General features: G+C 36.9%; 1 protein-coding gene across 1 annotated transcript in view; it reads right to left on the reverse strand.

Moving 5' to 3' along the window:
* The window catches only part of LOC143224824 (atrial natriuretic peptide receptor 1-like), a 167,780-nt gene that overhangs the window by 67,150 nt on the left and 76,843 nt on the right, over nt 1-23,787 (reverse strand). Inside the window, exons 4-6 of the mRNA XM_076453166.1 lie at nt 8,100-8,235; nt 4,244-4,335; nt 657-792 (exon numbers count right to left, since the gene is read on the reverse strand). Coding sequence (XP_076309281.1) covers nt 657-792; nt 4,244-4,335; nt 8,100-8,235 — 364 coding nt within the window. The remainder of the gene's footprint in view (nt 1-656; nt 793-4,243; nt 4,336-8,099; nt 8,236-23,787) is intronic.

A 23,787-nucleotide genomic window follows, 5' to 3' on the forward strand; every position in this document is an offset into this window, starting at 1 on the left:
ACTGGTTCAAGCGTGAAACTATACGATTATCTGTCTTGTTTATTTGTGTGTGTGTGTGTTTTTCGTATAGCAAAGCCGCAAAGGGCTATCTGCTCAGCCTACCGAGAGGAATCGAACCCCTGATTTTAGCGTTGTAAATCCGGAGGCATTGTTTATTTGTTTTTTGAATTTTGCGTAAAGCTACACGAGGGCTATGTGCGCTAGCCATCCATAATTTATCCGTGTAAGACGAGAGGGAAGGCAATTAGTCATCACCATCCACCGCCAACTCTTGGGCTACTCTTTTACTAACGAATAGTGAGATTGAACGTCACTTTATAACGCTCCCACGGCAGAAAGGGTGAGCGTGTTTGGTGTGACGGGGATTCGAACTCGCAACCCTCAGATTACGAGTCGAACGCCTTAACTCACCTGGCCATGCCCAGAGTTTTTATCTTGCCACTGAACCATGGTGGTTTAAATTAGACATAAACTTTTATCACTACAATAAAAACAAATCTTACGTCTTCACTATCTTTACACGGTAAACATTTATTTTTATGTTACAAAAAATGTGAGAAGTAATGATAAAAACCACAACACAATTTATATTTTGGTGGTGTATCTGGAACAGTAAAACACACCTATTTTAAATATAGATAAACAAACATTTTTACCATTAGAACACTTTGTTCCGTCGAAGCCGCACGGAGGGATGTCAGGCGGCGGGTCCTTCCGACCGCCTGCCCAGTGAATCTTTCTTCCAGGAATTCTTATAAATTTCTTTGTTACACCATAATAGTTGGCTACAACCTGTGTGATGATTCGTTTAATCTTACTGTAGTGTAGGTAACAAATGAACGTAATTAGAATTCGAGAGTTCTACCACTAAATCATGGTATATTAAATAAAAGATTTTGGGGACATTTTCCATATGGCATCGCCATTGGTGTTTTAGTATGGTTCAATAAACGTTTTTTATCCAAACTTTGCTCTTTGATTATGTCTTCTAAGAGACGGATATGGAAAACAATATAATTAATTATAAAGTGCTTAAAGACAAACCTGAGCAAATCATTTTGAAATGATTTAAATCCGCCTGTGTCTTTGCACTATTTCATTTTCATGATATTAAACAATTTTTTTCTCTATAAAGTACCTGATGGCAGAAATCTATTGAAACAGTTATTCTAGTTTTGTTTGTTTGTTTCTACTTTACGGATAGAATAACGAAACTAGATTTTTCATTGAAATATGGACAAAACTTTCAAATGATTCTTCAAAATATTCCACGTATGACGAAATAAAAGAACGGTATACAAATAAAACAAATGTTATTATAATAACAAAAAAAAACGGGTGTGTGTTTTCTTTATAGCAAATCCACAGGGGGTTATCTGCTCAGCCCACCGAGGGGAATCGAACCCCTGATTTTAGCGTTGTAAATTCGAAGACATACCGCTGTACTAGCGGGGACTCGAATAGTGAAATTGACCGTCACATAAAACGCCCCCACGTCTAAAAAGGCGAGCATGTTTGGCGCGACGGGGATGCGAACCCGCGACCCTCAACTTACGAGTCGCACCCCTTAACACGCTTGGCCATGACGGACCGAAAAAAAAAGAACGGACGTTAAAAATGATTGTGGTACTTTGAAAAATATTAGGCTGCAACTAGTAAATTAATTAAAACTTATTAAAATTTATCTTAATATTGGATTAAAAGTTAAAATCTTTCGTATCGGGAGAGATGTATTCTACTGCTTCATATGTCGGTTTGTGAATCTCTTCCGTCTCTGGTTCGCTTCCTTTTTCCCTAAACAAACTGCACTCTATACTTTGCCCTCGTTGGTGTGACACGTTTGTTTAGCTGTTAACCAGCTCCCTTTCCTCTAGTCTATAGTTCAAAATTAGGGACTGTTATCTCTATTATCTGAAACAAACTAACCGTTTTAATTCGCAAATTCGGTTTCTTCTAATAAGTTACAGCAGTTAGTAACAGAACAACTAATTCCCTCTTCCTGATGGCCCGGCATAGTCAGGTGGGTTAAGGCGTTCGACACCTAATCCGAGGGTTGCGGGTTCGAATCCCGGTGGCACCAAACATGCCCGCCCTTTCAGCCATGGGGGCGTTATAATGTGACAGTCAATCCCACTATTCGTTGGTAAAAGAGTAGCCCAAGAGTTGGCGGTGGGTGGTGATTACTAGCTGCCCTCCCTCTAGTCTTACACTGCTAAATTAGGGACGGCTAGCGCAGATAGCCCTCGAGTAGCTTTGCGCGAACTTAAAAACAAAACAAACCCTCTTCCTGTTTAGCTCTGGTAAAGAGAGCTGATTAAACTCGAAGCCTGTTATAAGTTGAATTTTACTGTATAATTTCTACTAATATGTTTTACATTACAAAACTAATATAAATTTTGATAGCCTAAATCATCAAAACAGGCTTTTTTATGTCTACAACGAATCTAAGTCAAAAGTATTTGATTTGCCTTTTATATTTATGGCAAAGCTACTGAGACGTTTGTTTAGAATTTAGCACAAAGCTACACAATAGGCTATCTGTGCTCTGCTCACCAATATCAAAACCCGGTTTTTAGCAATGTAAGTCTGCATACGTGCCGCTGTGCCACAGGGGGTCAAAGCTACTAAGATGATCTGCAAACGTCCCTAATTTTGGACTAGTCATTAAAATCCAGGACTTTACTTTAAATAATGTCAGTATTTTACAGAAAATTGTGAGAACTTAACACATTTTATAATTAAATTGACAAATAGACGAATAATAGCAAAACTACATAATGGTTTATGTACTGTTCCAAAGGTAGTGGTGAAGTCCTCAAGCCAACCAAGAGTCTTGGAGGAGCTGACAGCATGAGCTTCTTTGCTTTCAATTTTCGTGCTAAGCTAAACTGGGGACATCTGCATTAGCGATCTTTAATCTTGAGCTGGAGGACCACAGGAAAGAAGGTTAGTCAAAACCAAACATCGCCAGTTCTTGGGCTACTCAAAAAGGATAGTGGACATTAAAGGTCTCCCTTGCAAGTCACTTATGGCTACAAACATGAGCAAAATTCTGCGATTCTCAGTCCTACACGCCCGGCTGAAGCGGACTACGAACCATTTGTTTGTTTGTTTTGTGTTAGCCGACCCTAATTTAGCAGTGTAAAACTAGAGGAAAGGCAACTAGTCATCATCACCCACCGCCAACTCTTGGGCTACTCTTTTACCAACGAATAGTGGGGTTGACTGTCACATTATAACGCCCCCATGTCAATAGTGAGATTGACTTCACATTATAACGCTCCTACGGCTGAAAGAGCGAACATGTTTAGTGTGACGAGGATTTGAACCCGTGACCCTCAGATTACGAGTCTAGCGCCCTAACCGAAAGAATCAAAGCAGCCATAAAATATGTTTAATCACAATTATCAATAGCTTATGTTAGGGCGTCGAATGTGTATAATAAAGACTCTTCGTTACGTTGTAAACTGTTGTCCAGAATTTCAAAATTCAGTCTAAAATATGTTTTATACATTTTATAATTCTAATGAAAGTAATTGTTAAGAAATAATAACTTCCTACTTGACAAAGAGTATCGTTGTTAAGCCTGAAAGAAAAAACATACAATCACATTATTTGTAATAATACGACTCTTTCTGTCGTTTTAGGTTAGATTACGTCCAAATTACTCACCTAAAACTATTTCTAAACTAATCTATTTCCTGTTTTCATAATAAAATAATTCTGGTAGATCGTGTTGACCAGACGCGAGAAACCTTTTCGTGAGTCCAAATCACTTGTGTGTGTTATATACTCTCGGTTTTCATAATAAGATAATTCTCGTAGATTGTATTGACGATACTCAAAAACATTTTCACGGGTCCAAAACAGTTGTGTATATTATACAACCTTCGGTTTTCATAATAAGATTCTTCTGGTTGATCGCGTTGAAGATACTTGAAAACATTTTCGCGAGTCCAAAACACTTGTATAATGTTATATATTTAAAAACGACTGGTATGAGTAGAGAAAGCACCATGTAGAGGAGCGAACAACATTTCGACCTTCAGGTTCACAAACTGACGATGACAGAAGAAGGTCGAAACGTTGTTCGCTCCTCTACATAGTGCTTTCTCTACTCATACCACTCGTTTTTAAATATGTAGTTTTATCTACAAGTTCGTTTTCTCGTCATCACGAACTTGTATAATGTGTTATTAATATAAAGTGCTCATAAGATTAACACGTAAGACAAATTACTTACCCAAAAGTCTCCTGTTTCTGGGTCCATGTCCAAAAGTGAGAAATCGACATTTCTGTCTCCATTTTCATCAATTCTCACATTTCCAGTAATGCCTGAAAAGTATTTATATATAATAAGAACAAGCAATAGGTCGTAACACAGTTATTGTGCTTACGGAAGTCAACTTAGGATTTGTTTTCATTTGTGTACTAAAATTAATAGAATTTTAAACTATTCTTGCCACTCAATATCCTAGTACATATTGTATATTTTTCTACAGTAAAATCTTGTTAAATGCAGAAATGGATATTCTAGCATATAGGATTATTTCTCATTGACCTGCTGGCTGTGGCGCTCGATTCGCAATGTGCGAGTTTGAATCCCCGTCACCGAACATGCTTACTGTTATCAGCCCTGAAGGTGTTAAATAGTGACGACCAGTTCCATCATTCGTTGGTAAAAGTGCAACATCACACTAAAAGGAATAGTCCAAGATTTGGCGGTGAGTGATACTAACTAGCTGCTGTCCTTCTTGTCTGTCACTGCCACATTAGGTACAAATAACACTCAAATAGCTCTGCGCGTAATTCAAACCAAATCTTTTTCCTTGAAAATAATTAAATATTTGCGTAGATCCTCGTAGAAATGATCAGTATAAGGGAAATACATGTTTTGTTTGTTTGTTTGTTTGTTTGTTTTGAATTTCGCACAAAGCTACTCGAAGGCTATCTGTGCTAGCCGTCTCTAATATAGCAGTATAAGACTAGAAGGAAGGCAGCTAGTCATCGCCACCCACCGCCAACTCTTGGGCTACTCTTTTACCAACGAAATGATGGGATTGATCGTAACATTATAACGTCCCCACGGCTGAAAGAACGAGCATATTTTGGTGTGTTGAGGATTCGAACCTGCGACCCTCGGATTACGAGTCGCACGCCTTAACACGCTTGGCCATGCCGGGCCCAAAATACATGTTCATAAGGAAGGTCAGCCACTTGTAGACATGAAACACTGAATTGTTTCAGAAAATAGAGGGAGCTGCTTCACGTATTAACATCCAATATATGTATATTTACGTTAAAGGGTAAATATATGTTTTAATAACCCGTACTAGATCACGTAAAACATATTGTTGAAGGCTATATTTGCAAAGTTATGATTTAATATTTTGGTAAAGACCTCTTTTGGTTTATAGACCTCTTAAAAGCAGCCACGGAATTTAGAAATTTCTCGTAAATTAAATACAGCTATAAAAATGGATAGTGTCGTAAGTTGGATATCAAGGAATGAATCGTTCATAAATTACGATATTATGATTACCAACACTTATTATTATAAGCTAACGATTAAGTTAGTACGGTTTGGTTCGGTTTTAATTTCGCGCAAAGCTACACAAGGACTATCTGCGCTAGCGGTCCCTAATTTAGCAGTGACTAGAGGGAAGGCAGCTAGTCATACACTGCTAAATTAGGGAATGGCTAGCAGATAGCACTCGTGTAGCTTTACGCGAAATTCAAACCAAACCATTGTGCAGCTTTGTGTTTCACTGCAGTTAATCGACAGCGTCATCTCTCGGTGAAATCAGTTACTTTAATAAGTAGTTTTAAACGTGCACCATCTTCGTGTGAAGTGATATTTTTAGTTTTATCCATTATTCCACATAATAATTTATTTTGTGTTGTTATTCATAGCGTGTTCGTTAAAAGCCTCACTCATTCTCTGTCAAGCATTAATAAAGGTTCTTGTCCCGGTATTGCCAGGTGGTTAAGGCATTTCTATCGCAATCTAAGGGTCGTTGGCTCGAACCCCAGTCACATGAAACACTCTTGTCCTTTCACCTGTTTGGAACTTACAATGTGACGGTCAATCCGACTATTCATTGGTAGAAGACTAGCCAAATAATTGGCGGCGTATGGTGATGACTAGCTACTTTCCCTTTAATCTTATACTGCTAAATTAGGGACGGTTAACGCGGATAGCCCTCGTGTAGCTTCGCGCGAAATTAAAAAACAAACATAATACATTATTTTGTACCGTTGCATCCTAAGTCCGTCATTCGGTGCTATTGATAAAAAACAAACAAACCAGATTACTAAAGAAAGATATTAACAAACTGTAAAGTACTTAAAAAAATCTGAGATCTCACGAAATGCTTGACAAAAGGAAGGTAGTAACTGTGGGAGGGTTAACCTTATTTTTAATGGATAAACATTTTGTATGAGTTTGATCTCATTTGAGATTACGTTTTTAACGACTTTTAGTTACAATACCTCAAATATTTGAGGCGTACAAATGTTTATTTGTCGTTAAGCGCAAAGCTACAGAAAGGGCTATCTTAACGGTGCCTACCACGGGTACTGAAACCGGTCGTTAGCTCAATAAACCCCGAACAATTTAACACATTTGCCTCTTGGTGGCTCAATAGTATGTTTAAGAGCTTATATCGCTAAAACTAGGAATTCGATATTCGTAGTAACAAACAACGATGTTAATATTTCTCCCCACATCCGATGGCTTAGAGTTAACAGAGTTAAAGCTCAGGTTTCGATACCAGCGGTAGTCCAAACACAGAAAGTATATTCTGTAGCTATCACCTGATTGCAGAAAAACAAATAACTTGATAAGTTTACTTACTTATACAAGAAGGTTGACATAGAATATCGCGTGTTTTTTTTTCTTTAATTTTAAGAAAATAGGCTTTCAAGTGAGAATAGCATACGCACCGAAGATGACGTACCACAGAAAGTGTGGTTTCATTTAAAGTACAGATACGACTATCAGCTCTTTTCGGTACGGCATCCAGTGATGCCGTACAGCCAGGCACCGCCAGATATTCTCTTAAGAGATTGTGCTTGACCAAACATACTCTTTCGTTTATTTTCATTTCGAACTGTCGGAGTACACGGAAGAGCGCAGTAGAAGCTCGCGGAAGAGAGCATATGTCCGCCATTCAGCGATGATCATATTTGGCTCATATTTAAAAAAAAAAAATGTTTTGGTATGTTCGCCATTATCAACATACACGGATCATTTTTAGCCAGATAATGAGAAATAATATTCTACACAAATCCACCAAGTTTCACCATAATCGGATCATTTTTGACTGAGTTGTGCTTTGAAAAATCCGTCCTCATGTTAAGAAATAGGGTGTTTTTATGGAATTTCTTGGACTTCCTGTGACCTTGAATTTTGACCTTGACTTTTCACAAACTAATAACCTCTAAGTTGAGTCATAGTCCAAATGTATCACAGCTTTCGTTCAAATCCATTCAGCCATTTCTGAGAAATCTTACCGATTAACGCACACAGAGCAACACCACCAGTGGCACATCGGTGTGTCTTCGGAAACACAACGCTAGAATCCGGGTTTCGATACCCGTTGTAGGTCCATTGTGTAGCATTGTGTTTAATTACAAACAAACGCGCAGAGTAAAAATGTGATCTCCTATAATTATTGTTTAAACAAACTTAATAACAAAAGCGGAACTTGACACAAACGAATAAAATGTGGAACACATAGAAGATTGTTTGTGCTTCTAAATTATTTAACTGGAAGTTTGTTTGTCGAGATTCCACTGTTAGACTCCTAATTCACCGAATGATTTCTGTGTTCTATGAGATAAAACCTCAAGGCATTCGATAAAAGTGTAACTGATTGGTGTTGTTTTTCTTTCAGGCCAAGTAAAGGCACAGCATGCATAATCAATGACAGCAGTCTGAATGGTCATCGTAAAAAAAGATAAGGTAAAATTAGTTTACACACGTTTAAAATTAGTCGAGCTTCTGATTATTTAACGTGCGTATTTTTTATATTGGTCTAGATTCCTTTTCCATCCTTATATCAAATCAACTAAATTATTTCCGTTGAATTATCTACCTTCAAATGTGCGATTCCACATTTTCTGGGTGATAACTCTGCCATTCGTGATTTCGTTACCTTCTTCTAGAGTTTCATTCAACGCTAGGGCGTAAAGAAGAACTGCCTCGTGAAATGCCGTTGCATACGCACTGACCTGTGAAAAAAAAAAAAGACTAAAAAATCACTCAAGAATGTTTATGGTGTCTGAGGAAATTAATGATACGGATTTCCTATAGTTTTAACACTAACATGTGTTACATGAACAGTGTTGTGTATATGAACAGTGTTTTCTCTTCACTTTTAAACTTCAACAAAAATGTGCTGATTTTTAGCAATCCACTCTCATGCTGTGCTTAGTTTCAAGTCATGATTTTTGTAAAATTTTAACCAAACAAAAAAAAACCCTTTAAACCTACACAATAAACTACAAAAACAGTAAGTGATACTTACTGATCGATGACATGCTTTCAAAATGAAAAAAAAAATTTTTTTTTTAGTTTGCTAAATTAGCTGGAAACGTAAGATAAAAAATATGTAAGTTAAATGTTGGCTTTTTTTTTACATCCCAGGTTTTCAAAATTCATGAGAAAAATTAAAAAATAAATGAATGTCTGATAAACATTATAACTAGGACTAACTGAGAATGTTTTGTCGTCGTTTAAATAATTGGGCTCCAAATAATAGAAAATGCGCTTATTTTTATTAAATATATACAGACATACAAAAATTATTTTCTCTCCTTTCAAGAAAAAATCTAATATATCACACAGAAGAATAATTAAATTATTTAAACCAGTGGTTTCCAACCTTTTTTCATGCCCCGCACCTCTAAAAAAATTTAATATGTTCTCGCAACCCTCACAGTAATTATTTATTTAAGAATAAAGGTGAAGGCGGCGAAAACAAATTTTTATAATTACTTTTTAATGATATATAAATAAAAACGAAAATTTGGAAAAGAAAAAAATATTACAACAAACTAAAAGTTTCATCCATGCATGAAATGAAATTTCTTTGAATTTGAAATGTTCATAAACCAATTTAAAGTTAATGACCCTTTTGTTCCTGTTTATCTCTTACCAGTTTTTTTCGAAGCGTGGCACAATTTTTGAATATGTAGGACAGTACCCTTAATACAAACAAAGCTACTCAAGGGCTATCTGTGCTAGCCGTCACTAATTTAGCAGTGTAAGACTAGAGGGAAGGCAGCTAGTCATCACCACCCACCGCCAACTCTTGGGCTACTCTTTTACCAACGAAAAGTGGGATTGACCGTCACATTATAACGCCCCCACGGCTGGGAGGGCGAGCATGTTTTTCGCGACGCGGACGCGAACCCGCGACCCTCGATTACGAGTCGCGCGCCTTACGCGTTTGGCCATGCCGGGCCAAAACAAAAAGAAGACTGAAATGTTATCTCGCACCCCCAAGGGGTGTGAGCACCCCTACCCCTGGTTGGGAGCCACTGATTTAAACAAAAGTAAACTAGAATTGTAACTAGTTTTGAAAATCGTTTCTCGACCCATCTTTAAAATGATTTCATCGTATGGGTTCATAAGTTATAATGTAAAGAAAAGCGTACAATAAAATAACATTAGGGAAAAATAGAACCTTTAAATATGTGTCTTGTTGTTCTTACTAGATAACACTCTGTGGATAGTCTAACAACCTGAATCATTTAGAGACGTAAAGAAATAGCAGAGGCCGGGCATGGCCGAGCGCGTAAGGCGTGCGACTCGTAATCCAAGGGTCGCGGGTTCGCACCCGCGTCGCGCTAAACATACTCGCCCTCCCAGCCGTGGGGGTGTATAATGTGACGGTCAATCCCACTATTCGTTGGTAAAAGAGTAGCCCAAGAGTTGGCGGTGGGTGGTGATGACTAGCTGCCTTCCCTCTAGTCTTACAATGCTAAATTAGGGACGGCTAGCACAGATAGCCTTGGAGTAGCTTTGTGCGAAATTTCAAAACAAACAAAACAAAAAATATCAGTGTAGTCGTCATCCTCCGCTTACAGTTAGTGTGTTAGCACGTGATCATCTCTGGCAGACTTAGAGATCGTCTTCACGAGCTAATGTTTCGTGAGATTTTGAAGTCATTCATTTATTTATTTTTTTTAATTTTAGCAAAATGAACCACCAGAAAAATGACACAAATTTGTCAGAAAATATTTCTTGTCTAGATTACTGAACAGAACAAAATAATATATTTGTTAAACTTCTACCGACAGTCGTTAAAACCTGGGGTGTGATTCGTGTATTTTTGGTGTTAACAAACATACTTTGTGACATAATACACGGGAAATTAATTTTTGTACAAGGAGATGTGAACATGGTGTTCCCCAAGATAAATTTAGATAGACTGTACATTCTGTGTGTAATTGTTATGGTACTGATTGTCAGTGTAATAAATTGTAATGAAAATGTTTACGTAAACAAATCTTCGTCCTGTCTTTTATTAAAAATAAACCTATCACTGATGCTAGTCTATTCAAAACTGAAATCACTGTCTAATATATCACAACAATGTTAGTGTATAATGAAATCTCACACACACACGGAAACAGAATCGGTCGTTTGTTCTAAGCCGACCAATACGGTGCCGTAGACGAGATAACTCGTCCAAGCCGATCGGTAACACAGTGCCACGGACGAGTTAATCCGTTCTCAATAATACCTAACTTCAATGCTAAATGTCAGCACCATACATGCATTTGACCTACTTACAAATTGTCTTACTTTCGATCCAAAATGGGGTCAGAAAAAAGTTACAAAATGAAGAAACATTAGAGTTGTATTGTAGCAGCTGAAATACTTGGCAGTCAACAGGTTAATCATTTGATGTATGTGTGACACAGTATTACAATTAACCATTGTTTTCTGTAAATATCACATGTTTGAATAGAATAGAACCTTCAAATTTTTCTTATAACCTCAAATGTATAACGAGGAACGCACACTAACGTACACCAAAGCGTATGACAATTGATTTAATCCATATATATTTGTATTGTAGTGTTTTTGAATTTCGAGCAAAGCTACACGAGAGCTATCTGCGCCAGCTGTCCTTAATTTAGCAGAGAAAGACCAGAGGGAAGACAGCTAATCATCACCACCCTTCACCAACTCTATTACCAATGAATAGTGAGATTGACCGTAACATTATTACGCCTCCACGACTGAAAGGGCAAGCATGGTTGGTGTGACGGGGATTTGAACCAGCGACCTTCTGATTACGAGTCGAACGCCTTAACCCACCTGGCCATGCCGGGCCTCAGAATAAATGAAGTACAAGTGAAAACTCAAATTTTCTTATATTTAGTTCAGCGATGTGAGGATTACGAGTTGAGTGCCCCAACCACCCGGCCATGTAACAGCTGTTTTATTCCATAGCAAATTTTCGGCTCACTTAGCTGAGACCTTTACATCACCTGAATTAAATTTCCAGAGATGACAAGTTGAAATAAGCAATCAAGAGTAAAATAAGAAAATTATATATTTCGGAAATAAGCTTTGAAATACGAAAGCAATCAGCGAATCCAATTTCAGAAAATTAACCTTGAAAACTAGTGACGGCCCGGCATGGCCAGGTGGTTAGGGGGCTTGACTCATAATCCGAGGGTCGCACGTTCGAATCCCCGTCACACCAAACTTGCTCTCCCTTTCAGCCGTGGGGACGTTATAAAATTGCGATCAATCCCACTATTCGTTGGTAAAAGAGTAGGCCAAGAGTCGGCGGTGGGTGGTGATGACTATCTACCTTCCTTCTAGTTTTACACAGCTAAATTAGAGACGGCCAGCGCAGATAACCCTCGTGTAGTTTTGCGCGAAATTCAAAAAAACAAATAAATGAAACTTAATGCGGCGTTGCTCTGGAAAAAACAAATACTAAACCTAATACACGTGCCTGTACTCTCCATGCATTTTCATTGCCGTAAAAAATAAAAAAAAACTTGCTGATAGCAATGCAACTTTCATTATTTTAACGAGCTTAATATAGTGATGTTTTTAATGAAATAAACTGAATGTTTGATACTGCGATTCATAATGGGATTACTCTTTATGCATGTATTATCCTGGGGTTGTGTACGTGAATATGTTAGGTACACGAATAAACTCCTAATAAAAATGAAATTATTTACAAAACCTTATTATTGCATTCTATCTCTAAGTGAGGACTAGTGTATTTGTTCTCTTAGGAAACTCGTGAATTCAACGAAACTACTATTGTGCAGCAAACGTAGCAAATAACATTAGTTAGGCTTCCATTACCTCTTTACTTTATTGGAATTCGCGCTTTTGGAGATAGAAAAAAAGAAATTAATAAATAAATATATTGAAAACTGTTGCCTTTAATTCTAAAAATATTGAAAATTTGGCATCGTAGCTCATTGAAAGGTTTTATAAAGACTATAAGAAAACAGGGAGTCCGTTATAAAAATTGGAAACCTTCCAACAGAGTTGCTGTTTTTTCAAAGGTTTGTTAGTTATCCATTTTTACGGCTGGACGTACTTGTTTAATTGTTTAATCATCGTTTATTTTTGTTTGTTTTTAAATTTCGCGCAAAGCTACACGAGGGCTATCTGCACTAGTCGTCCCTAATTTAGCGGTGTAAGACTAAAGGGAAGACAGTCATCACCACCCACCACCAACTCTTGGCCTACTCTTTTACTAATGAATAGTAAGATTGAATAAGCGAGCATAGTTAGTGTGATCGGATTCGAACCTGCAACCCTCAAATAACGAGTCGAGTACCTTAACTACCTGGCTATGCGGGGCCAAATAACTCTCAGAAAATGCCCTACATTACAAAGATTATTTAATTTTTTCTTATATTGAAATTTTTTTCTCATAAAGAATTGGCCCGGCATGGCCAGGTGGGTTAAGACGTTCGATTCGTAACCTGAGGGTCGCGGGTTCGAATCCCCGTCACACCAAATACGCTCGCCCTTTCAGTCATGGAATTGTTATAATGTGACGGTCAATCCCACTATTCGTTGGTAAAAGAGTAGTCCATGAGTTGGCGGTGGGTGGTGATGACTAGCTGCCTTCCCTCTTGTCTTACACTGCTAAATTAAGGACAGGTAGCGCAAATAGCCCTCGTGTAGCTTTGAGCGAAATTCATAAAAACAAAATAAACTGTAAAGAATTGCTGTTATCTGATTAATTTTGTAGAATCGACATTAATAGCCCATTACTTTTTTGGCACGTTAAATGTCTTAACGATGTAATTTTTTATAACCAAAAGATGGACGTTGACTAGTATATATAAATTAGGCCTTTATTGCTGTGTAGTTATAAACAACTCTAGTCAGCAAAAGTCTAAGGTCTCACTGACGTAATCTTATCATCCAAACCTTGATTCATAACGTCCCAGCAGAAATTGTTGGAGCAGAACAGATTTATCTACTTCATGAAGTTGTCTCACTCAAACGGCTCTGTGATAAATGGAATACTTCACGTCCATCGATGTTTCACACGAACTAGAACTATTTTTCTAATTACGTCATATAACCTAAAAGTTGTGGTTTAAAAGCCGAAAAAAAGTGAAGAACCCAAAACTTAGTATCCTAAGATTTATGATAAAAGTTCTGTCAAAGTTTAGCCCTAAAAATTAATTTCAAGCACCATTGTTAGTTGAAACTAGTGGCAATGTGTTTGGGAGAAAAAAGGAAAATAATAAAACTAAAAACAATTACGAGAACATAATAAAAACATACGAATGGTGATCACTGTTCAAGAATTTTGAAATGTCTACGTCGAGCTAAGAAGTATAAACTTAAAACGTAAAAATAGTTGAAGCAGTAGAATTCACGCCAGTCCTCGTGAACTTTTGAAGTATTTTATATGTGCTTAAGACAAAAATATAGCATCATAGTTTGTTGCTTAGCGACGAAAACGAACGAAACGTTACCAAAAGATGTTTTGTTTTTAAATTTCGCACAAAGCTTCTCGAGGGCTATCTGCCGTAGCCGTCCCTAATTTAGCAGTGTAAGACTAGAGAGAAGGCAGCTAGCCATCACCACCCACCGCCAACTCTTGGGCTACTCTTTTACCAACGAATAGTGGGATTGACCGTCACATTATAATACCCCCACGGCTGGGAGGGCGAGCTTTTTAGCGCGACGAGGGTTACCAAAAGACAACTGGCTCTTACATAAAAAAAAGATGTATATTCCTATCTTGTTGTTTCATTTCTTGGTTTATGAATCTGGCCATTGTCTATAAGTATCTACCCTTTTTATTCGTTTTTAGTGATAAATTGCTACACTTTTCTTCAACACAAATCGTTTCAATATATGAAGTGAACACAATGTAATGGTAACATACTATACATTACTTCATCAAAAGCCCAACAGTTTCGACTGATACTCTATTTTTATTTTGATGTTCTTGAGTGAGCCATAGAAGTGTCGAAATAATGTGTATTAATGTTCACTATTCTTTTATTAGTCACGTTTTCGTAAGGATTTACTGTTATGTATTTATTTTACTATCTATCTTTGTTTCGATTTAATATAAATATATTAAATATATTTATAAATGCATATGTTTCTTGCCAAAGTCCCGTCTGTTCTCCAAATTTGTAGAAGATTCTCGAGCGTAAGAATCAACAATGTATATATGTAGGTAAATACTAGTATTGTTGAGCCAGCTAAACTTTCTAGAACCTCGCCTTACAGTTTATAAGTCGCAACATGCAGAGTGACAGTTTAATACTGTTGTGTATCTACAGTCAGTATACTGTAAATCTCGAGACCTATAACTGCTACACAAGGGCTATCTGCGCTAACCGTCCCTAATTTAGCAGTGTAAGACTAGATGAAAAGCACCTAGTAATCACCACCCACCACCAACTCTTGGGCTATTCTTTTTCCAACGTATAGTGAGATTGACTGTTACTTTATGATGCTCCCACGGCTGAAAGGGCGAGCGTGTTTGGCGTGACGGGGATTCAAACTCGCGACCCTCAGATTATGAATCAAGCGCCTTAACCACGTGGCCGTGACGAGCCTTACCGATATTGATTGACTTGTTGCTGAAAGTACGTAGCACAGCTCTTATCAAGAGAGGACATTCGGTTCGAAAGATTGTTAAACAAGACAGAGATAATGGTGACAGTACTTTTTAATGACAAATCATCAGTGCTTAACAACCAAGTGTAAAAATTAATACTTTGAAACGTTTAGGACAGCTACAGATTCAAAACCACACCCTAAGCTAACCCTAACCAAATCTATGATAGTAAAGAATTTACAGTTCAAGAAGGGTCGAACGTGTTCTCAAGTTTCAACGCTGTTTAAGTTTGAAAAAATAGTTGAAGAATCTAGAAAGCTGACAATCTCACTTGAAAAAATATAAAACACGTTGTCGAGTCCACCAGAGGCAGCTCGAATGGACTTTTTATTTTTGTTTATTTAAAAACGTTCTTGTAAACAACGACCATTTGGACCAAAAGGTCTGTAAAACGTTTGTCAAAATGTATAGTTCAAGTATAATCTCGCTGTCACCCAAAGATAATTGATTCTTTTTTTTTTTTTGGAATTTCGCACAAAGCTACTCGAGGGCTATCTGTGCTAGCCGTCTCTAATTTAGCAGTGTAAGACTAGAGGGAAGGCAGCTAGTCATCACCATCCACCGCCAACTCTTGGGCTACTCTTTTACCAACGAATAGTGGGATTGACCGTAACATTATAACGCCCCCACGGCTGAGAGGGCGAACATGTTTGGCGCGGTTGGGATGCGAACTCGCGACCCTCGGATTACGAGTCGCACGCCTTAACCAGCTTGGCCATGCAGAGCCAAAGATAATTGATACAATGGAAATTTGCCATTTCTGGCAATAAATAACGCTAAGTCATGACCACTAAACTGAACGTCATTAAATATGTATTAATTTTTGTTTGTTTGTAATTAAGCACAAAGCTACACAGTGGGCTATCTATGTTCTTTCCACCACGGGTATCGAAACGCGGTTTTTAACGTTGCAAGTCCTCCTATGGAGGAAGGAGGTTCAGTTAAGGACAGTACGAGGCATGATGCATGACATTCATCCTTAGTATTATCTGATGAACCGTTGAATTGTTTGATGATGTATCTTAGAATTATCGGGAACTTCTTTCTTAAAACCTTGACGTGACAGGTTAATGAAGACAATATCAAAAGGTACATTTATCTTTAATAATGTTCATTGTCACAAAATAATCAAACAGTCTCATATAATAGGCGGTTAATATCCTATTTATGGAGATGTTTGTGTGTGTGTGTCTCTCTCTCTCACGTATTATTTTAGATAAAAATGGTTTATTAAACTCTGAAGACTTATAAAGCAGTCAACACTACGTAAAAATCAAGCAATGTTTTTAATCTTCACAACGGCTTATTTTAATATTATTATCAGTAATAGCATGACACACTCTGTTATTAGCTTCACTTCTTATCTGGTGGTTTTTATCACCTTTTAAAAAATGGATAATTGGCGACATATGTCATACCAAAATGTTTTCAGTGTATACAGTTTTATGTGACTTATCATGATACAAACTGCTAAATATACCTCATAACCTCATGTGATTTTTCTGTTAACATTCACCATTATTAACTTTAAACTAATGCAAATAGTGGCAATACAGTGTCACTTTCACGAAAAATTGGATATACACAGCCCCCTCTATGGGCACATTTTAAAACTAATAGTGTTATAAATACAGATAATATCTGACATAATCCATGGAATAAATGAGATGAAACAATGAACTACGTATACGAGAGATCGACACTCGCGGTAAAGATAATAATGTGATAATTTAAACTATGAATGTGATAAAAAAACATTTAAAACTTCGTTTCATTTAAATTTTAAAATACAAATTGTTTCCGAATTAAGGAATCTGTTAAACCCAATGTATTTCAATAAGTAGCTGATATAATTGTAAGTGTACTAATGAAGTTAAACTTAACACTACTCATGGTGGGAAACAACAAACTGATGGTTAAGAACTATAATTAAATGATAATAAAACCACGTGCTCACGACTCGGCGTGTAAGTCGATGATGGGATTGTTCTGCAATTACTTCCATAAGAGTTACTTCGTTCGAGCAGATGGCGATTAGAAGGAAAAATTACAGAGGGCGCTGCAATTTTAATTGACACACAAATCGATTTACAAAAAAATAATAATAATAGAGTTTTTAACGGACTGAACGAAATCGGAAACAGGAAAAGATTGTTGTTGTTTTTTAGGATAAAGTATAGTCTTAAGTAATAACAAAATTATAAGAAACGAGGATCATGGGATAGCAAAAAAAGGATACATAAGAAGTAACGGAACTACATATCCACCGAAATTAGAGGTGGGCGTGTTAGAAACAAAACTGGTAAATATTACACAAACGTTATCAAAATATAATACGATAGCGGAAATACAAACATTAACTCTCTAACGTCTTTACTAAAATCTGAAAAGGTTTCTAAGTTGTTATTAATTAAAGCAATAAGCAATTCTTGCATATCTCGTGACAAGTCAAACAAAAGAGAAATAAAAAACACGCAAAGGTTTAGTCACACTTTAAAACATTTTCGTGTATTAATAATTTGTGATAGCGAAATTATTCTGTATATCCGTGATGACGAGAAACCCACTTGGACTAAAAGTGTTTCTTAGGACAGCTGAGTGTTAGTACCCATACCAGCCGTCCTGAAATACATTTTTACTCTATACATTGTTGTATCTGTTTCACCGTTCCGGACTCGGTTTGGCCAGATAATGAGAGACGCTCGACTCGTAATCTGAGGGTTGTGTGTTCGAATCCCTGTCACACCAAACATGCTCGCCATTTCAGCAGTGGAGGCGTTATAATGCGACTGTCAGTCCCACTATTGGTTGGTAAAAGGGTAGTCCAAGAGTTGGCGGTGACCGGTGACGACTAGCTGCCTTCCTTGCTAAATTAGGGCTAGTGCAGATGGTTCTCTTGTAGCTAACGCGAAATTCAAAAACAAACAAACAAAAAGAAAATGAACGACTTATAGTAGATAAGGTTCTGATAAGTATGCGTAATGTTCATGTAAAATGTTTACTTCCTTGCTAATTCGTAAACATTTTTGATAAAATTCACATTAAAATAATTATTTCCAAAAAACGCTAATAAGATACACGCACTTAAGTAGTGAGATGTTTTTTTTTTGTTTGGTTTGTTTTTGAATCTTCTCAAAGCTACACGTGGGCTATCTGCGCTAGCCGTCCGTAATTTAGCAATGTAAAACTAGAGGGAAGGCAGCTAGTCATCACCACCCACCGCTAACTCTTGGGCTACTCTTTTAGCAACGAATAGTGAGATTGACCGTCACATCATAATGCCCCTACGGCTGAAAGGGCGAGCTTGTTTGGTGCGACGGAAATTCGAACCCGCGACTCTCAGTCGAACGCCTTAACCCACCTGGCCATGACGGGCCGGATGTTTTTTATTACTAGTTTAACATGATAAAACGCTGTACTTGCCTGACGAAGTTCGCATATAGTTTCTGTATGTTTTTAATTATCCAGAATTAAAAAATAGAACAAAATCGTAAACTTGACCCGACATCTGAAACTTGAACTGAAACCTTTGTCGACGTTAGTTTTGGAAGAGATCTAAATTATATTTGGAACTTGAAACCAGTACTGATTACGCAAATACAGGTTAAATGTTAACAGGTTTCAGTTCCATTTTGATTGTCTCCCAGTGGCTCAGCGGTATATCTGCGGACTTACAACGCTAAAAACCGGGTTTCGATACCCGTGGTGGGTAGAGCACAAATAGCCCATTGTGTTGCTTTGTGCTTAATTACAAACACAAACAAGAAAGTGCTTCCTTAAAGCAAAATTGCGTGTTAGTTACCGCAGAAAGAAAGCGTTTTCGTTGAAAATTGTTTGGTGACATATATATAGGTTGAGTAAGCTTGCGTGTACTTCGATTTTTTTTTCATTTCGCGCAAAGCTGCACGAGGGCTATCTGAGTTACTCGTCCCTAATAGCAGAGCAAGACCAGAGGGAAGGCAGCTACTCATTATTACCCACCGCCAACTACTGGGCTACTCTTTTACTGACGAATAGTGAGATCGACCGTCACATAATAAAAACACTCCACGGCTGAAAAGGCGAGATGCTTAGTGTGACGGGGATTCGAACCTGCGACCCTCAGATTACGAGTCGATCGCCCTAACCATTGGCCATCCCATGCCTATTGTCTTGCAAGTTCAGGCTCATAAGTTCTTCGCCAGTACAGCGGTAAGTCTACGGATTTACAACGCTAAAATCAGAGGTTCGATTCCCCTCGGTGGAATCAGCGGATAGCGCGATGCGGCTTTGCAATAAGAAAAAACGCTCAGCTTCTTAAAAAAGTTAAATATTTTAATATGATTAGTTTTATAGATTAATACACTTTCACCTGTTTGATGTGAGTTCATTACAGTCGTCCCTTATTTTAAAGCGCAGATAACATCTCGAACCCAGAATCCTCAGATCCCAGTGCAACAGAAAATAGCCGCTAGGATATGCACGTGTAAAATATTAGAAAAATGTGTATTTTCATTGTATTCTCCCATTATTTATGTTAAGGATAAATCAAGAAAGGTTAAGTAACCATAATTCTATATAAAAATTATCATAAATGACGTGATAGATAATTCATAAGCGTTAAAGACATTGAACATTAGACCACAAGTCTTTCAAAGCTAGAGTATGGTACTGAAAACATTTCTAATTATCGTTCCGTCTTTCCAACTTAATGTTATACTAGTATTCCTGAGTAGGTGTAAAAAATCGAGCTTGAAACGTAACACACAAAGTTACTGTCATTTCATGAAAAATTACGTGGAAAAACAATCGACAAATAACACATTCGTCAAGCTCAGAAACCATATCTTATTGGTTGACTTCGTAACTGACATCATCTGCTACGTCACATGTTCCTGCTCATGAAACTCTGGCAGCTCAAAACGGTACGCATATATAGACATACAACCTGTATAGGCTTAGTAAACATACAAACAACAGCTCAGAACGTTTCACGTATATAGACATACAACCTGTATAGGCTTAGTAAACATACAAACAACAGCTCAGAGCGTTTCACGTATATAGACATACAACCTGTATAGGCTTAGTAAACCTACAAACAACAGCTCAGAGCGTTTCACGTATATAGACATACAACCTGTATAGGCTTAGTAAACATACAAACAACAGCTCAGAGCGTTTCACGTATATAGACATACAACCTGTATAGGCTTAGTAAACATACAAACAACAGCTCAGAACGTTTCACGTATATAGACATACAACCTGTATAGGCTTAGTAAACATACAAACAACAGCTTAGAACGTTTCACGTATATAGACATACAACCTGTATAGGCTTAGTAAACATACAAACAACAGCTCAGAACGTTTCACGTGTGTAGACATACGATCTATATAGATTTAATTAACAAACCTACAAACAACAGCTCAGAAAGTTTCACGTATATAGAATTACGATCTATATAAATTTAATTAACAAATCTACAAATTCAAAACGTCACATATATAGACATATGATCTATATAGGTTTGAGTAACTCTACAAAAAAACTAGTGTAAATTACGAACCTTTAAGCGAACACTTAACTTACAAACTAAATGCGTATTTGCACGGGTTTAAAAAAAGGCCGGTGTAGAAAAGCCTTGGTAGACATTTCCTACAACAACTTATTAAAAGCTAACCAAAGTTTTCAAGATGGTCGAACGTTAGACCATAGAATAAAATTATAATATTATTTACTGATAGTATTAAATACGCTAAAGTTTAGTCCTAACTAAATTAGAGCAAAAAACATACACGAGTTAATATTATCTCTTTATCACATACACGCCATACTTTATAACGCTTAACTAATGTTAGGCCTGAAACAAGTGGACTTAAAATTCTCAGTGTCTGCGATTAGAATTCTTTAGTGTTATTTTAGAGATCCTGTTTTTAAATAAATAGTGCTGTAATGAAAACACTAGTTTAACTGCAGATGTTCAGCGAGTCTTTGATATAATTATAAATACTTGTTATCCAAACATTTTAAGCGTACGTCACCTTTACGTTTATTATGTTGCAGAATGGTGTATTGAAGTCATTTAAGTGCCAGTAAAGCACGACCTTATAACACCGGTCTGTGTTTTAGTGGATGTTTTTGAAGAAGTTGTAAAGCGAAACGGTGAGTGTTTAATTAAATAAAAACAACAGTTTAGTGTTCTGAGGTTGTTTTTCTCTGGTATTAAATCTTTACGTTTATTACCTTGAGCATTCAGGGTTGTTTTTTTTTTTATTTCGGTGTGTTTTATCTCTCCACGTGAAAGTTACATATTAATTCACAATTATTCATAAATCGCCAACTCTCTGGGTGATGCTCGCTAGCTATCTTAAGGTCCTTTGTTCTTTCATTACTAAATTATGACAGGCTAGTGCTAATAACTTCGAGTAGCACTATGGGAAAGTCAACAGAAAACACTTGTGTTAAACAGTCGTCATATATTTTTTGAAAATGCTCAGTTTTAAACCCGAACTATTTTCGTTAGCTGACAGATTATTTATTGTACTGTAAATCAACTTCAAAGCAGACGATAAAATTACCCTGGAGGCGGTAAACTATAACAATACTACTGAAAAGGAGCAGCTAAAGAAGTTTATCAGAATTTAATATAATTAGAAGGAACTCTAGTCTATAACTATTACATTAGGGACAGCTAGTGAAGATAGCTCCCATGTAGTCCTGAGCGAAATTCATAACAAACAAACCGAATTATTGAAGTTGCATGTTCATTCTTGGAGTTCAAGACATCCAGAAAATCAACTCCAGAAAGAGAATAACTTTGCGAAACTAATAACATCCGTCCCTTCTTCACATTAGTGCGTCTGTGTATATAAACAACAGCTAAAATAATGCGCTATTTATTAACGCACGGTTTTAGATGAATTTCGTCAGATGTAGTTTCTATGTCGATTTCTTCATGATTTGAGTTTTCCACTCATTCGGTTCTCACCGTTACATATAGATGTGATGTAGTTCACGTTGCTCGTCTCTTCAAAACTTCAAAGGAAGTAAAAATAAAATCATTATTGGATTTTAAAATAATATTTCACTTAAAAAAGAACCGTAACAATACGTTACTTCCTCGATTTAGCCTCTAGCCGGAATCGTTTAGTTTTAATACCATTGCATCATTCACTTGTGGCCACTTCTACCAGTGTGTACATAATTCTATGTGGCCACTTTAACCAGTGTGTACATAATTTTATGTGTCCACTTCTACCAGTGTGTACATAATTCTATGTGGCCACTTTAACCAGTGTGTACATAATTTTATGTGTCCACTTTAACCAGTGTGTACATAATTTTATGTGTCCACTTCTACCAGTGTGTACATAATTCTATGTGGCCACTTTTACCAGTGTGTACATAATTCTATGTGGCCACTTTTACCGGTGTGTACATAATTCTATGTGGTCACTTTTACCGGTGTGTACATAATTCTATGTGGCCACTTTTACCAGTGTGTACATAATTCTATGTGGTCACTTTTACCAGTGTGTACATAATTCTATGTGGCCACTTTTACCGGTGTGTACATAATTCTATCACATAGTAATATTTTTTGGCTTGCAGTGCGATTGGATATTCACTTTATTTTCCAATCAAATACACACAGTCTCTCAGGTTCATAACATTTAAGGGTCCCTTCAGAAATATCGTGAATTTAAAAAGTCGTTTTTTGCCCGTGGCTTTGGGACTTATAGTTCTCGTGAGTAGTAATGTAAACAAAAAGAAACGAAGGTATACCTCAGGCTTAGTAAATCAAATATATCAAATGATGGAAAAGAAACGTGGATGGGAAATAAAAATCGAAGTGAAATATGTGTAAATACAGCTTATACTATTTGAAACTAACCAACATTCTTATAGAAATTCCAGGTATTCGATCTTCGAGAGCTTAAAGTGCTTAGAACATAAATACGTACGTACATAGCCTGTCTCTTCCCCCCGTGGGTCAATATTAAGTTTGCGAGATCACGACGTTGAACAAAATTGGGCTTGATCACCCACAGTGAACAGAGTGCCGACACCTCATTGTGTAGTTTACCGTAAGAAAAGCAACAACAACCTATAGAGTGTTCTTTAGTATTTTAATGCATTGCTTCATTACTTTCTGAATGGGACAAACTTTAAGAAATGCAATGATCCTCAAAAGTTATATCTTGAAAGCAAACATTTGTTTGACCTCTCACCTTTGTTAAGCCCTTGTATTTAAGCCTAAGCTCTATCATTGTGCGCATGACCAAAATTATAATAATAAATACAAAACGTTACCTTTAACCTCAGTACAGTAACTTTAAAGTATACTTGAAAATATAAATGTATTTATTCTTTGTTAGAGCACCTAGTTTGTTTATTGTTAAGTGTGAATATGTACCATGACTTATCTGTGCCGTGTTCAGAGTAGGGATGGAATCGAACCCCAATAGCATTATGAGATCCCAAGCTTACGCTGAACCACCGAGAGAGGGAGCTTGTGTGAGAATATCTATATCGTGTTAATAATTATGTGTCTTAACTCTTTAACTTTCACTGTTTACCCTCTAAGCTTAATTAACTGCTTTTCCTTTGTTACTGCTTTAAAACACAACAGTCTTCCATTTTACA

This window comes from Tachypleus tridentatus, chromosome 9, assembly GCF_004210375.1.
Source record: "Tachypleus tridentatus isolate NWPU-2018 chromosome 9, ASM421037v1, whole genome shotgun sequence".
Taxonomy (NCBI): Eukaryota; Metazoa; Arthropoda; class Merostomata; order Xiphosura; family Limulidae; genus Tachypleus; species Tachypleus tridentatus.